General features: G+C 48.0%; 1 protein-coding gene across 1 annotated transcript; it reads right to left on the bottom strand.

Annotated features, from left to right (window-relative positions):
• Nucleotides 1-5,347: 5,347 nt before the first annotated feature.
• LOC110584400 (forkhead box protein D4-like) lies at nt 5,348-6,773 on the bottom strand. The gene is given in 3 exon segments (XM_021694426.2): nt 5,348-5,546; nt 5,609-5,817; nt 5,819-6,773. Coding segments are annotated over 3 exon segments (1,287 nt in total). The 5' UTR covers nt 6,698-6,773.
• Nucleotides 6,774-15,402: the final 8,629 nt, after the last annotated feature.

The raw sequence follows: 15,402 nt of genomic DNA, 5'->3' as shown, positions 1-15,402 counted from the left end.
ATGTTTGGAAGTTTCTATTATATGTATTTCAAAAAGACTTAAAACTTAAGGGAGAAGTCAACACTGCTTGAAATATGGCACAATATCTCTTATATACAAGAGATACTTCAGATAACACAATAATAGTCATGTTAATTTTCAGAACTACTGGTCATGAATATGGCCTTAAATATAGACATAGCTATTCATAGCAAAACTATCTGAGAAAAGGAAATCTCTTACACTTAATTTAATTTCGTTGTTCTCTTTGCCTGTATTTGGGAATAGAATCTGTTTCACTAGCTGAATAAATCATAACTATCCCAAAGTGTTCTTAATTACTGATTTCAATAAACATACTCCTGCATTCCAAGAACAAATAAGAAAATGAAGTTTATGGGGCGCCTGGGTGGCTCAGTCGGTTAAGCGTCTGCCTTCGGCTCAGGTCATGATCCCAGGGTCCTGGGATCGAGCCCCACATCGGGCTCCCTGCTCAGCCGGAAGCCTGCTTCTCCCTCTCCCACTCCCCCTGCTTGTGTTCCCTCTCTCACTATCTCTCTCTGTCAAATAAATAAAATCTTTATAAAAGAAAGAAAGAAAATGAAGTTTATATCCAGGTATTTCTTTTATAAGCATCCATTTTGACATATAAACCTTGATTATGTTAAGGTAGTTGAGCAATGGGGAACTGGTGTGGAACTGAATTTCAGACTGGATTCTCAAACCCTTTTGCTTTTCCTACACCTATTTTTCCGTGGTGGTTTTTTGGGGGGGTGGGGGTGGTAGATTTTGGTATTATTAGCTATCATCTATGTAAGTTCTTTGAACCAAGTGGTGTATATGGAATCAATGAATACTCGAAACACACTTAAATAATTTCAGTGCTGATACGAAAGGAAAAAAAAAGAAAAAACAGCCATTAAGCCTAAACCATTTTTGTAGAAATGACAGGTAGGGGACATTAGCAGTCAGAGTGGGATTACAGTTCAGACTAGACATTTCTGAACATTCTTCCTAAGTGCTAGGGGGAATGAGAGCCCAGTCCCCTCAGGCTTTCAGTGCAATGTGGTGACGGATCGGTGCAAAACCCCGAAAGCTGAAAATCGCTTCATCTAGCTCTCAGCCCTGTTAGTTCTTACTGCCGTTTTGACCTTATTCCTTTTCTCTTAGTTTCTGCTCTTTCTCTAGATTTTCTGTCCTTATTGCTTCTAAGGCAGATGAAAGGCAGATGAAAGCAGATGAAAGGAGCTGGGGCGTCTGGTTTCGGCAGAGAGCCACATTAGCTGCATTCCCATGAATATTTTGACACATTGCGGACACCCACAGTGTGCCGGGGCAGGACACGGAGAACGTTACCGCCGCGCCACACGGCACCGGGCCGCCGACGGGCACCGAGGCTCGCTGCCTTCTGCCAGCTCAGTCTGCAGTTTCCCAGACGCCCTCTCTCCTCGCCCGCAGGAGCCCCCGCCTCCACTCCCACGCAGTGGGCCCCTTCCTTCTGACCTGAGGGTGAACTGCGGGCTGGCCCTGGCCCAGCCCCGCGTCGCCATCCCTCCCTAGCTCTCTCCAGGCAGGTGCGGCCCAGCCCCCTGGCCACATCACGACCCTTTCGCGCAGTCCAGAACCAGTGCCTGGCGCGGGGCGCGAGCCGGAGCGCAGGGTCAAGGTTCCCGGGACGAAGTGTGGCCTGGCGGGGGAGCGCGGGGCAGCCATCCGCCTAACTCCACCGCCGAGGGCGGGCGGCCGGGAGGGGGCGGCGGCTGCGGACCCGCAGGCGGACTGGGGGGGTCGCAGCACCGCCGACAACTACGTCCAGGCGTGCCTGGGTTCTTGGGGCTCACGAGCGGAAAGAGGACGCACATCCCACTGGGGAGGAAGAACGCACCCTCCTCTGCCTCCTGGCTGGCTACCTTGGGTGGAGTCGGGTAGTTCGGCGCGGACCCGGGCGCAGCAGGTGCAGTCCCGGCGGTGACCTTCCCACTGCTCCACCCAAGCGCTTCCTAGACAAACGCGGAGCAGAGCGCCCGGAGCTGGGCTGGGGAAGCGACGGCGCGAGCTTGGGGGGGGCCGGGTCCTGGGGGGGACAAGTGCGCTTCCCGGCACGCCGGGCCTGGGGCAGGGAGCCGGGAATTTAGGTCCGTTTAGGCCTCGGTCTCCGTGACCCACCCGAGGCCTAACCAGGAGAAGGTCGCGGGCGTCCTTAGGGTTAGCGGTTCAGAAACCAAATAGGGCCCGGTGCCACCGCCTAAGGGTCTTGGGGCGAGTTTCTCAGTTTCTCTAAGTCGCAAACTTCTCATCTGTGTGATGGGGATTCCAGCGTGGCTTCTCCACTGGGTGCTGGGAGGGCTAAAGGGGAGCCCAGTGCCTGGCAGACAGACAGGGAGCAGAGGAGAACGGTGAGCCGCTGTCCTTACTGCCATTAGTTATTAGCCGGTGGGACCCGAGGGGGAGTCGCTTTACACGCTTTCCCTCCTGCCCTCGCCCCAGCCTCTCTGCGCCTCCCAGCCCGTAGGCTCCGCTCCCCCAGCCGCTCGGGAAGTGTCCAGTCAGCCCGGTCTCAAGAAGACAAGACCGAAGGTCGGAGGCAACCCCGTCTCTCGATCCCTCTGCGCAACAGGGAAACGCTGTGCCTTGCGCGCGGGGGTGTACAGCAGACCCGCGCTGTGGCCCTGACAGCCGCGGGGACCCGGGAGGCGCCCGGACGCCCCTGCGCGGACCCACCTGCCCCCGCGCCGCCCCGCCAGCAGTGTGGGCTCAGCCCGGGCTCGTCCTCACCGCTGGGCTGGTGCTGGCCGCAGCACCCGGGCCGTGGCTGGGCGGGCCGGGAGGGGCACCCCGTGGGCCCCCCGCGAGGCCCGACCTGTCCGCGCAGTAGCCAAGTTCAGCTGGAGAACGTTTAGTTTACTCTTCCACCGAATCCACAGTTTTCTCGAAAATTCATGTTCGATGTGCTTTCATTAGTGGGAGCGGGAGGGGCCGGCTTGGGCCGGGTTCTGACCCTCAGACACCCGTGTTCGTGACGGTGCTGGTCTGGCCTGGGGCGAAGCGAAGGAAGAAACCGGCTTCAGCCCCGAGGGTCGGCTCTGGGCTCAGCGGCGGCTCCACGCATTGCTCCCACGAAGTTTGTTGACCGAATAAATGAACGCGTGTAGGCCCGCAGAGGGTTTCGCACTAAAGAGCAAGGGGAGTGGGGTGGGGGCGGCGCTGGAACGTGAGCGGGATTGTTCTTGGCAGGAAATAGGCTCTCTTTATCAGGGTTTGTTGCCAAACACAGGTAGCCCCAGATCTGCAGAATATGCTAAACGGATCTTAAAGCCGGGGTGCAGAGGGTCTGGCAAGACGGGGCAAAACCTGAGAAGGGAAAGTGGCTGGGGGGGGGGGGGTTGGTTTAGAAGAGGCTTTTAGGTCCCCGGCAGCCGGAGCATAGGGGCCGTTGCGGGGAGTCCGCGGTGCTGGTGGTGCGGACTAAGGCTACACTGCACGTGCAGGGCGGAGGGAGAATGGAAGTTCGAGTCTAGGCCGCTACCTAGGTTGGGCTTGAGAGCTTCCCAAATGTCCCCAGAACTGCACTACTGCAAGCCCGGAGGAGGTGAGGATCGCAGGCAAGACTTGCGAAGAAGTTCTCAGTGCTGGGGAGGAGATGAGAAACTGGGGTAAAAGTGGACCAATTAAACGGCTGTAAAAATGTGTCTGTCTTCCCTAAAAATTCACAGCTGGAACAGCGGAGTAGATGAACGGAAAGGACCTTCGCACATTTACCAAGTGACTTCTCCCAAAGCGGCAAGGAATGCAATTCTTTTGAAACAGGAGCCCTTCTCCGGACCGGGAGTGCTAGTGCCGCGGGGTCTCTAGAGACTTGCTTTCTCTGGGGAGTATTTCCTGATGGGCATCTTCGTCTGGTTTCCCTCCCACCCGGTCACCTGGAGCCGAATGACAGTGAAACCTTTCTGGTTGCAAAATTCTTACAGAAATTCCTTTTGAAACAACAACAACAAAGTTCTCTCTGTTCTAAAGAAATGGACTATGAGCCCTTAGAAGGCATCCATCTGGGGAGAAAATGGTTTTAATTGTAAATGTCCACAACACAGTTGCTTCATTTGATCCTTGCTTTTTTCCCTGGCCCTGCTTTTGAAAATTCGAATGCCTTTTTAAAAAAATTTCCGTAGTAAATGTTGGCCGCTACATTCTGAGTTGATCTCAGATGGTACTCCACTTTGTCCAGGCGAAAAATCAACGTCTTTAGAAAAATGAAAAACAAATGGAGAATATATTTACAGTTCTCTCCAATTCTTTTTCTTCTATCGGTTTCATAAATACTGAATCCCGTTATTTTAAAACCCAGGACCTTTTCAACTTCAAATATTTGGAAGTTTTGAAAGCCGTTTTGAAAATTGTTTCTGCTACCTATAATGAATATGAATTGTAAAACTAAACTGTTTAACTGGGAGGAAGGAACTAAGTTTTTTTTTTTAAGATTTTATTTATTTGCGAGAGAGAGAGAGAGAGAGAGAGAGAGAGAACAAGCAGGGGGAGGGGCAGAGGGAGAAGCAAGCTGCCTGCTAAGCAGGGAGCCCATCGCTGGGCTAGATCCCAGGACCCTGAGATCATGACCCCAGCAGAAGGCAGAGGCTTAACCAACTGAGCCACCCAGGGGACCCAAGAACTAAGTTTTGAAAGAAGTTCCACTTAGAAATCGATTATTGGGAAGTAATATGAAATAAATGATGCAGTGTAGTGATTTCGCATTTTATTTAGTCTATATAGCTAGCTTTGATTTCAACATCTTTCCACGTAAGATGGCACATCAGACACACAGATCAGAAACAAATGTTTCAAAATTAAAATTCCATATTACACATCCATTTCAGGAAGACATAAAGAACATAAGTATTTTGCACTTGACTTGGGACTAATATTTACAGTTCCTAGGGAGTGAACAAGGGGAAACAAGTCGTGCATTGGACCTTGTGTATTTTCTTTTTCTCTCTTTTTTTTAAAACAGAACAAAATATCCCGCTCACGTTCCTACTTCCTCTAAAATGTGTAACCGGAAAAGCCCTGGAAGCCACAACCTGAGGCTGGAAAAAAAAAAAAAGGACAAGAGTTGCCGCCGTCCGAAGTTTATGTCCCGGTTGTCTGGACAGTATCCAACTTGAGCTTTGTAAATATTTTGCAGCGACCCGAACTGTGCTTCAGTTAGTGGTTGTTCGGATGAGGGATTCAGATGCACCCGCGTTGTCCCCGCCGCGCAGGGTGTTGTGCGTGAGAGCAGAAGGCGAGGAGAGCGGGACCCCTCATTGCTCTGCGCTACACCTTGGCTGCAGGTGCGCCCCGCGGAGTCAGCGCCCGGACAGGGTGTGGATGCTGCTCAAAAGGCTGGCAAGATACCCTCTCTGCCGGAAAGGCTGGCCACCGTGGTCAGCCCGGAGCCTTCTGCTCCGGGCTGACACCCCAGCAGCGCCGCGGGGGCGGACAGGTGTTGGCCCAGCAGAGCACCCTCGCTCGGAGCGCCGCCGCTGGTACTGCCCTGCTGGGGGGGCTGCTGCGGCTGCTCTAAAATGATCCGGGCAGCCGACGCGGCGGCCGCAGCGGACACGCGCAGCAAGGGGGGAGCGGCCCGGTGCTGCAACAGGCCCGCCGGGCGCTGCAGCAGGTGGCAGTAGCCCCACGGGGTCGGGGGCAGACCCTGCGCGGCCCTGGTGCCCCCTCCCCGGACCCCTCGCATGATACTCTCGATGCTGAAGGGGGTGCATCGGTCTCGCGGCCGCGCCGCCGGCCCCTTGCCCTCCTCCCAAGGCTGGGAGCGCGGGGAGGGCTGCAGCGGCGAGAGCGCGCCGGCGGCGGCCAGGTCGGCGCCCAGCGCTTTCCCGGGCGTCTCGGCGCAGGCCGGGGCCGACAGCAGCAGGTAGCGAAGCGGGTGAGGGTGCAGCAGCGCGCACGGGCGGCTGCCGGCGGCGGCGGCGGGGTAGGCCCCCGGGACTGGCTGCGGCGGGGCGGGGGGCCCGAGCAGGAGGCCCGGGCAGAGGCCGTGCAGGGCGGCGGGCGCGACGGGCGCGACGGGCAGGGGCAGGGGCTGGTGCAGGTGGACTCCCGGCGGCGGGTGGTGGCGCTTGAAGCGCTTCCTGCGCCGGAGGAAGCTGCCGTTGTCAAACATGTCCTGGGAGGCGGGGTCCAGGCTCCAGTAGTTGCCCTTGCCCGGGTGGCCCGGCTCGCGGGGGATCTTGACGAAGCAGTCGTTGAGCGAGAGGTTGTGGCGGATGCTGTTCTGCCAGGCGGGGAACTTGCGGCGGTAGTAGGGGAAGCGGCCGCTGATGAAGGCGCAGATGCCGCTGAGCGTGAGGCGCTTGAGCGGGCTCTGCAGGATGGCCATGGTGATGAGCGCGATGTACGAGTAGGGGGGCTTCGCCGGCTGCGGGCCGCCCCCAGAGGCCGCCGCAGGGCCGCTCGACGCCCTGAACTCGGTGCCAAACTTGGAGGAGTCGCTCGGGGCGCCGCCGCTCTCGGGGGGCTCTCGGGGAAGCGCGCCCGCGCCCCGCCGCGCCTCTGGCGTCCCCGGCTGCGCTAGGAACCGCTGGCTCTCCTCCGCCTCTTCGTCTTCCTCTTCCTCGTCTTCATCTTCCTCCTCTCCCAGGATGTCGATCTCACCGTCTTCCCCGTCGGAGCTCCGGAGGCTGCGCTGCGGTGCGCGGCAGAGGCACTCGGGTTTTGGCAAGTTCATGGAGGAGCGGGTCCTGCAGACGCAGGGGAGGTGGCGGCCGCTCACCCGGCTCGCGGGGGCTGGGCTGGAGGCCTGGGTTAAGAGTGTTCCAAAAAGCAGAAACCCTTGTGGTTGCCCTTTTGGTGTTCTTTTCTGTTGGTTTCTCCTCGTTTCCAACACCGTCCAGCGAAGATGCACTTTGCCTTTTATTAAGGCTTCTTGGAGTCCCTGTGTGGTTGGCTCCCCCCTCCCCCTTTATGCCCCTTCTTCCCCTACCTCCGAGAGCTCCCACTTCCTCCCGACGCAGTCCAATGATGAGGGTCCTCTGCACGTCACCCGACAGGGCAAGAACCTTCAGCCTCCTCCTTCTTACACCCAACCCGCCAGCAAGGAAGATGCGCTGTTAAAGTGCTTCGAAAATGTGCAAATAAAGAAGAGGCAGGAAAATATGGTACCCAACAATTTATGGCCACCTTGACACTCAGGACTCTCCGTTGGAGGATAGAAATGGAGGGGGGGAGGGCACTAAATGTCTACAATGTTTGACTGTAAAACAATGTGTAACTGTAAAAGTATGTTTTCGTGTTTCATACTGGTGATTCCCCCATTTTCATTGGTGGATTCCGTCCTCATCCAGAATGATGAGCTGAAATATTCTTAATGTTCTAAGTATATCCATGAGCTCCTGGGTGTGTGAGGGAGGCTTGCATGGTCCTTTCTGCTTCCCACCTTAGCTCCCCAAAATGTTCTCCCTGACTCAGCTTTATGGAAAAGGCTGAGATGTCCTTGGCACTAAGTTATGTAAGTTCCAGGTGGAAGGAAAGCAGGAGAGCTAAAGAGAAGTCCCCTTGCATCAGTGACTCTTGAACTTCTTTGAACATTTAACCACAGTATGAAATACATTTTATGTCGCGAACTTGGGAGAGCGAGACTTCTGTAACTAAAATGGGTTTCATGGGGCGCCTGGGTGGCTCAGTTGGTTAAGCGACTGCCTTCGGCTCAGGTCATGATCCCGGAGTCCTGGGATCAAGTCCCACATCGGGCTCCCGGCTCAGCGGGGAGCCTGCTTCTCCCTCAGACCCTCTCCCCTCATGCTGTTTCTCTCTTTTTCTCTCAAATAAATAAATAAAATCTCTAAAATGGGTTTCATAGGGCGCCTGGGTGGCTCAGTCGTTAAGCGTCTGCCTTCGGCTCAGGTCATGATCCCAGGGTCCTGGGTTCGAGCCCCACATCGGGCTCCCTGCTCAGTGGGAAGCCTGCTTCTCCCTCTCCCACTCCCCCTGCTTGTGTTCCCTCTCTCCTCGTCTCTCTCTCTGTCAAATAAATAAAATCTTTAAAAAAAAAATGGGTTTCATAAAACAAGTGACCACTGATATTTTTTTCTTTTTAAAGATGTCCATGACCAACCACACTGATTTTGCCACATCCTAGCTAGTACAGAGCCAGTGTGAAAAATCCGGTTTTCAGAAAAAATAGCCTCACAACACCGAGGGATACACCAGTCTGAGAGTCAGTTGCTCACACATGTGCTCTACCCTCCTCCCCGTTAAAGCCAACATTAAGCACTCTTACTATAATAATACGAAAGTTGAAACTTAAATAAGGCAAAGGAAGAGGTGCAGTTTCAGCACCTTTGCCAAATTACTAGGTCGTCATTCCCTACATTGGAGAAGCGACATGGCACAGAAGCTCTGTTTAATTTACTTGATGTCCTTGGAAGTAAGGATTTTTAGATTGGCTACATTTAAATTCGCTCAGAGACTAGAGTAGCAGTCCAGTGCAATAGATTGTGTGTTATATAAGGGGGTCTTATGCTGAAATGCTGAGCAAGAGTATATATTCATAATTTAATACCCAGCCACTAGTGAAAAGAATTTGAGAAGGCATCTAAAAAAAATGCAGCGTGAAAATATTACATTATGCCACTCATTGTCACAGAGTGAACCTTCCACTCTGGATTCATGACACTGGATTTTCAGGAAAAAATCAGAAGCCAGCTAAAAGGGCAAAATATAACAACTACAACAACAACAACAAAGCTTAAAGTAGCTAGTCCCTTCAGGATAAAATTTTGAAAACCTTTCTCTACTGCTGTCTTTTAAAAGCTTCTCCTCTACTCCTGAGGTTCTCACCCTCTCAGTCTTAGTCAAATGTAGCTTGAAATGACAGAACTCTTGAGCCTTACAGATTTGTGTTTGAATCCCAAATTCACCAATTACTACTAAACTAAGCTCCAGGAGGGCTGCGACAGGTGTCTTATTCAAACTCAGGCTCCCAGCTGCCTCCCTGTCAACCCCCTGCAGGTAAGGGACCTTTCTGCCAGAGCAGAGGAATCCGATTACCTGGAAAGGGAGTATGGTTAGTTTTCCTAGAGTCAACTTCTATGGGGATTTGGGTTATTTAAAAATGAAAGAAGAAAAGGAAAGGCATGCAAAAACAAAACAACTGAAACAACCCCCATTCTTGGAGGTATGTCAAAGGGGGCACAGGAGACAAATGAAAGAGGCCCCCCAGGACCACCCCTTGGCCCAAGCTCAGACAATTTGAGGAAAGATTAGATTACAACCCAAAGTATAAATATTCAAGCATCCATACTAATGAAAATTAATGATCAAGTAAATTAATAAATGGGGGAAGGGAGGGGCACCAGTCTGGCTCAGTGACTTGATCTCAGGGTCCTGAGTTTAAGCCCCACATTGGGCATAGAGCTTGCTTTAAAACAAAACAGAACAAAACCCCCCCAAAAACAAATCGGGGGAAAGAAGCCAATCTCCCATGTAGAAGAATTCCAAATAATGTAGATACTCCACCCTGGAGGACGTGGAGCATACTTACTCCTTTACTGTGGTGGACATCACTGACTGGCTTCCTTCCAAAGACTACAGTAGGGAGGCAGGGGGAGCAGGTGAATAATCTTACAAGTGAAGAAACCTGACAAACACTTCAGCCAGGTCATCAGGTGATCAATGTTAACATCAATAGTCATAAACCATGTTAACAGTATATACACTTGATATGTGATAAAAATAGCACTCTGTGATCTCGCTCCCCAAAACCCATTGAATCAGGAGGAAAACAGACAAATTCCAATAGAGGAGCATCTTATGTACCTAATCAAAACCATCCTCAGGTGCCCGGGTGGCTCTGTGGGGAGCCTGCTTCTCCCTCTCCCTCTGCCCCTCCCTCTCAAATAAATAAATAAAATCTTAAAAAAAAAAAAAAATCCCCAAAACTATCAAGGTCACCAAAACAAGGAAAGTCTAAGAAATGGTCATAGCCAAGAGGAGTCTACAGAGACATGATAACTAACATCTTGGATGGCACCCTAGAATAGAGAAAGGACACTAGGTAAAAACTGAGGATATCTGAATAAACTATGGACTTTGGTTAATAATAATATATCAATATCGGTTCACTAATTGTAAAAAATGTGCCATACTGTTGTAAGACATTAACTGAAGTGGGGGGGATATGGGTTCTTGTACTATCTGTATTTGTATCTTGTACTATCTGCTCAGTTTTCCTGTAAATCTAAAACCGTTCTGAAAATTACATTCTATTAGTTTAAAAAATTAAACATGGGAAAAAAGGCCTAACAGCCAAAAAGAAACTTAAATGTCCATCAGCTGATGAATGGATAAACAAAATGTGGTACATAGTCTTTTGTTCAGAATAAAAAGAAACTGTTGATACATGCTACAAGGGATGAATCTGGAAAACATGGTATGTGAAAGGAGTCAGAATAGGCCAACTGTAAAAACAGAAAGTAGATCAGCGGTTGTTGGGGCTGGGAGCTGGGGGAAATGAGGAGTAACTGCTGATGGATAGTTTCTTTGGGGAGTGATGAGAATGTTCTGGAATGACACAGTGGTGGTGGTGCTTGCCTCTACCTGTGTATTATACTAAAGCCATGAATTGTACACTTTAAAAAGGTAAAGTTTACTTGGGGCGCCTGGGTGGCTCAGTCGTTAAGCATCTGCCTTCGGCTCAGGTCATGATCCCAGAGTCCTGGGATCGAGCCCCCCGTTGGGCTCTCTGCTCAGCGGAGAGCCTGCTTCTCCCTCTCCCACTCCCCCTGCTTGTGTTCCCTCTCTCACTATGTCTCTCTCTGTCAAATAAATAAAATCTTTAAAAAAAAAAAGGGTAAAGTTTACCATATGTGAATTATATCTAAATAAAAGTGTTATACAAAATATGTCAATGTGAAAACAAAGAGCCTTATCAATGAAAACTAAGCAAGACCCCATTATGCCAAGTCACTCTACCAAAAAAAGAAAAGAAAGGAACTCTTACTGTCCCCTCCCATCAATTCTTCAGTGTTGCCATAAGAATCAAAAGCCTTCCTTTGTAGCCCCTGCCATATTTAACCTGTGGCCCAGTGCATGGTGGGCACTCTGTAATACTTGGTGATTACTTCTTTCCTAACAATGAATAGGGTTTTTTTTTTCTGAACAAACCTACTGGGCTCATAAAATGCCGTCCTAGTGTGAACACCCAACTTTCTACACTGATCTACAAAAACGATGACGTTGTCTGGTTTCTTTCCATTTCACTCTGAAAATTAAAGGCAATGTGGTCATCAACAGTTAAAGTTGATTCTAGTATTAAGACTAATTGACAAAGAAAAATCTAGCATATCTTTCTTTCTTATCGCAGTAGGAAGGGCAAGTTGCTAGTCTATGAAGGCAGAATTTCTTTCTTTCAACATCACTTCCACAATGTATGGCATTTCTAACACTGGAACAGTCTTTTCAAAGCAATCTAAAAATAGTTTTCTCACCTACACTAGTAATCCAAAGAAGACTATTACTCAATTTGTAGCAAGCAACCAAGCTCCTAAGTGCTTAAAAGCTTCTTAGCGTTATTTTGCCGATTAACCTCCTTCAAATGTCATGAGCTAGTAATTATAGACTCTTTTAGTCACCTGGTCTTCCCTCACACACTGTGCTGACCCCTTCCTACAGCTTCCTTGCACTCAGAACCAGTGTTCTTGCCCCTTATACCAAAAGCTGGGAAAAGCCTAGAAAAGAACTATTTGCTTTAGGAAGGTATGCAGAAAGCTTGAATTTTTTTTAAATCAAATCTTGCTATAAAAAGAGAATTCACCTGTACTGAGACTCTGTATTCAGGGTGCTTTAAATTTCATCCCTGGAACAATAGAGAGAGATTTGCATTTTTTCTCCATCTTATGAATAAGGAGGCAAAGGCTCAGAGAGATTTAGTAATCTATCCTATATTACTCAGTAAACTATAGAATTTTAGATGAACTATGCCTAAACCTTGATCATCACCATCAATACCCTTCAAATTTTCTATAGTTAGCAGAGTAACAGCCCCCATTACTCATGATTTGCATTATAAAAAAATATTCTTACCAGGATATCTATGGCAAGTTCCCAAGTCCTCTAAAGTGCGGATTAAACCAATAATGATTCTGATCATGGAAAAATACTTCATTTGGGAAAAAATAAGAATGAAGAACAGGACAACACATCTTTAAAAGAACATATAAGCAACATAAAAATACAGTGTAAAATCTAAATTAAAACAGTGAAGGGGCACCTGGGTGGCTCAGTCAGTTAAGCATTTCGGCTCAGGTCATGATCTCAGGGTCTTGGGACAGAGCCCCACCTCAGGCTCTGCGCTGAGCTTGGGAGTCTGCTTGTCTCTCTCCCTCTGCTCCTCCCCCCCCCCAGGTGCACTCTCTCTCTCTGTAAAATAAATAAATAATTTTTTAAAAGCAAACTGCATTACAATATATAAGGAATATTTTATTTAAAACACACACCTTATAGGGCGCCTGGGTGGCTCAGTCGGTTAAGCGACTGCCTTCGGCTCAGGTCATGATCCTGGAGTCCCGGGATCGAGTCCCGCATCGGGCTCCCTGCTCGGCGGGGAGTCTGCTTCTCCCTCTGCCCTCTTCCCTCTCGTGCTATCTCTCATTCTCTCTCAAATAAATAAATAAAATCTTAAAATAAATAAAATAAAAACACACACATTATAAAAATAAAACCTTTCCTTGAGGATATTTATAACAAGCTTCTAAATCTCCTGAGGAAGCAGCTTAAATTATGGTTCTGATCACTGAAAAATAATTCACTTTGGGCGACAACATAAGCCATGTGTGTGAGTGAAGCTGACAACATTGCTTACACCCAAGGAGTGACATGACAGAAGGAGAAAGGTCAGGGGAGACTGACTTCATCTGCAATATTTGCATTTTTACAACACAAATGTATTCAGTCAATACTTATGTGATAAAAAATATTTAAAGATTAATACATTTTATTTTATTTTATTTTTAAAGATTTTATTTATTTATTTGACAGAGAGATAGCGAGAGCAGGAACACAAGCAGGGGGAGTGGGAGAGGGAGAAGCAGGCTTCCCGCCGAGCAGGGAGCCCGATGTGGGACTCGATTCGAGGACCCTGGGATCATGACCTGAGCCGAAGGCAGACGCTTAATGACTGAGCCACCCAGGCGCCCCAAGATTAATACATTTTAAAGAAAAAACAAATATTTGTGAGTTTGATAAAGACAGACTTTTAAGAGTATGTATTAATATTACTTCAAACATTTCTCCCACAACAGGACAATTAATAAGTAAGCTCTTTCTCATGGCCTAGAATAGATATATCTAGATACTTACTGTTTGCCAAAGAACATTACGGAGTATGATTATGGCAACATTAACTATAAAATAAATCAAGTTTAAGTTATTAGGAACAAGAAAAATTTATCCAGGTTCTGCTGTGGGCCAGGAGCTGAGTTGGGTGCATTAGAAACCTATTCAAGGGAACCTGGGTGGCTCAGTCGGTTAAGCCGCTGCCTTCGGCTCAGGTCATGATCCCAGGGTCCTGGGATCGAGCCCCGCATCGGGCTCCCTGCTCAGCGGGGAGCCTGCTTCTCCCTCTCCCTCTGCCTACTTGTTCTCTCTCTCTGTCAAATAAATAAATAAAATCTTTAAAAAAAAAAAAAAAAAAGAAACCTATTCAATCCTCACAACCTTGAATGATTGATATTATCACTATCCACGTGATCCTGGGGTCTTGGGATCGAGCCCCACATCCGGCTCCCTGCTCAGCGGAGAGCCTGTTTCTCCCTCTCCATCTGCCTGTCACTCTGCCTACTTGTGCTCTCTCTCTGTCAAATAAATAAATAAAATCTTTAAAAAAAAATAAAAATAAAAAAAAATAAAAACAGAAACAATCTCGAGAAAATACTTTGCCCAGGATTACACAGCCAAGAAGCAGAAGTGGAACTAAAGCCCAGATCAGACTCAAAAATCAGCTGAGTTTCTATTGGGCAATCTGCTGCCACCAAGCAAGCTTATTCTCTCAACCATGAATTTAAAAGAATGGATTCAGGAGGCAAACGGATAAATATAGAGAACTTTTATTTAAAAAGGGACAGAATGCAGGGGAGGAGACAGGTAAGTTTTTTTTTTAAGATTATATTTATTCATTGACAGAGAGAGAGAGAGCACGAGTAGGGGGAAGGGCAGAGGGAGCAGGAGAGGGAGAAGCAGGCTCCCAGCTGAGCAGGGAGCCTGACCTGGGGCTCAATCCCAGGACTCTGGGATCATGACCTGAGTCCAAGGCAGACACTTAACTGACTGAGCCACCCATGCGCCCCGAGAGACAGATAATCTAATCAACCGGCCTGCCTCCAAACACTGGAACCATTCAAGATACAGAGAGATAACTCTTTTACTTAAAATTCTGGGAAAAAAAATTCCAAAGGGCATTTTGATAGCTTTCTGATATTTAATAATCATTAGTTTGGGAAAGCTCTTCTTTAAATCCCATCTAATGCTTTTTTCTCTTACAATCTGAATACAGTTATGCTGACCTGGCCTTTAGTAAGAATAGGAGATAAGTAGGCCACTGTACATTACACACCAACCACTGATATAAAGATGGTTAAATTATTCTAAGTTATCTGCAATTACGTCTGAAGTTTTGCACCCTTTTATTTTATTTTTAAAGTTCAAAGAAATCATGATGAATTTAATACCAGTAGTAAATTCTACTTAAAATTAAAAGCTCTAAAATTGGAATCATCTAAATATATTATGAAGTAAATGGAAATTCCATTACTCTACAGGAAAGCTAAGAATTGACTAGGAGATGGCTTTAATTTTTTACTCAGATTTCTTCCACTCATAAGTCTCTAGCCACATCAAGATTTTTATTTCATTTAATAAAAATGATGATACTGTTTTTACTTTTATTTATTTATTCAACAGGGAGAGATAGAGGGAACGCAAGCACAGGGGAGCTGGAAAGGGAGAAGCAGGCTCCCTGCCAGGTGATACTGTTTTTAAATAATTTTTGTTAATAACAATAAAATTTTATCTATGCAATCAGTGTAGTTCTAAGGGAAAAAAAGAACGTGAAAGTTAAGTTTTATCATTATGATTATAAATAACTTCCATGGATAAAAAGTACAGCATATGTTAATTTCAAAGCCAGTTCACAAAAGATACTTTTGTGAAACATCTATTTAAAAAAAAAAAACTGGACACCTGGGTGGCTCAGTGGTTGAGTGTCCAACTCTTGATTTCGGCTCAGGTCATGATCTCAGGGTCCTGGGATTGAGCCCCTAATTGGGCTCCATGCTGAGCGTGGAGACTGCTTAGGATTCTCTCTCTCCTTCTCCCTCTGCCCCTCCTCCACGTGCACACCTCCCATGTACTCGCTCTCAAGAAAACAAAAAACACTTT

Source organism: Neomonachus schauinslandi, chromosome 13 (assembly GCF_002201575.2).
Source record: "Neomonachus schauinslandi chromosome 13, ASM220157v2, whole genome shotgun sequence".
Taxonomy (NCBI): Eukaryota; Metazoa; Chordata; class Mammalia; order Carnivora; family Phocidae; genus Neomonachus; species Neomonachus schauinslandi.
This window is presented reverse-complemented; position numbering and strand designations above follow the sequence as displayed.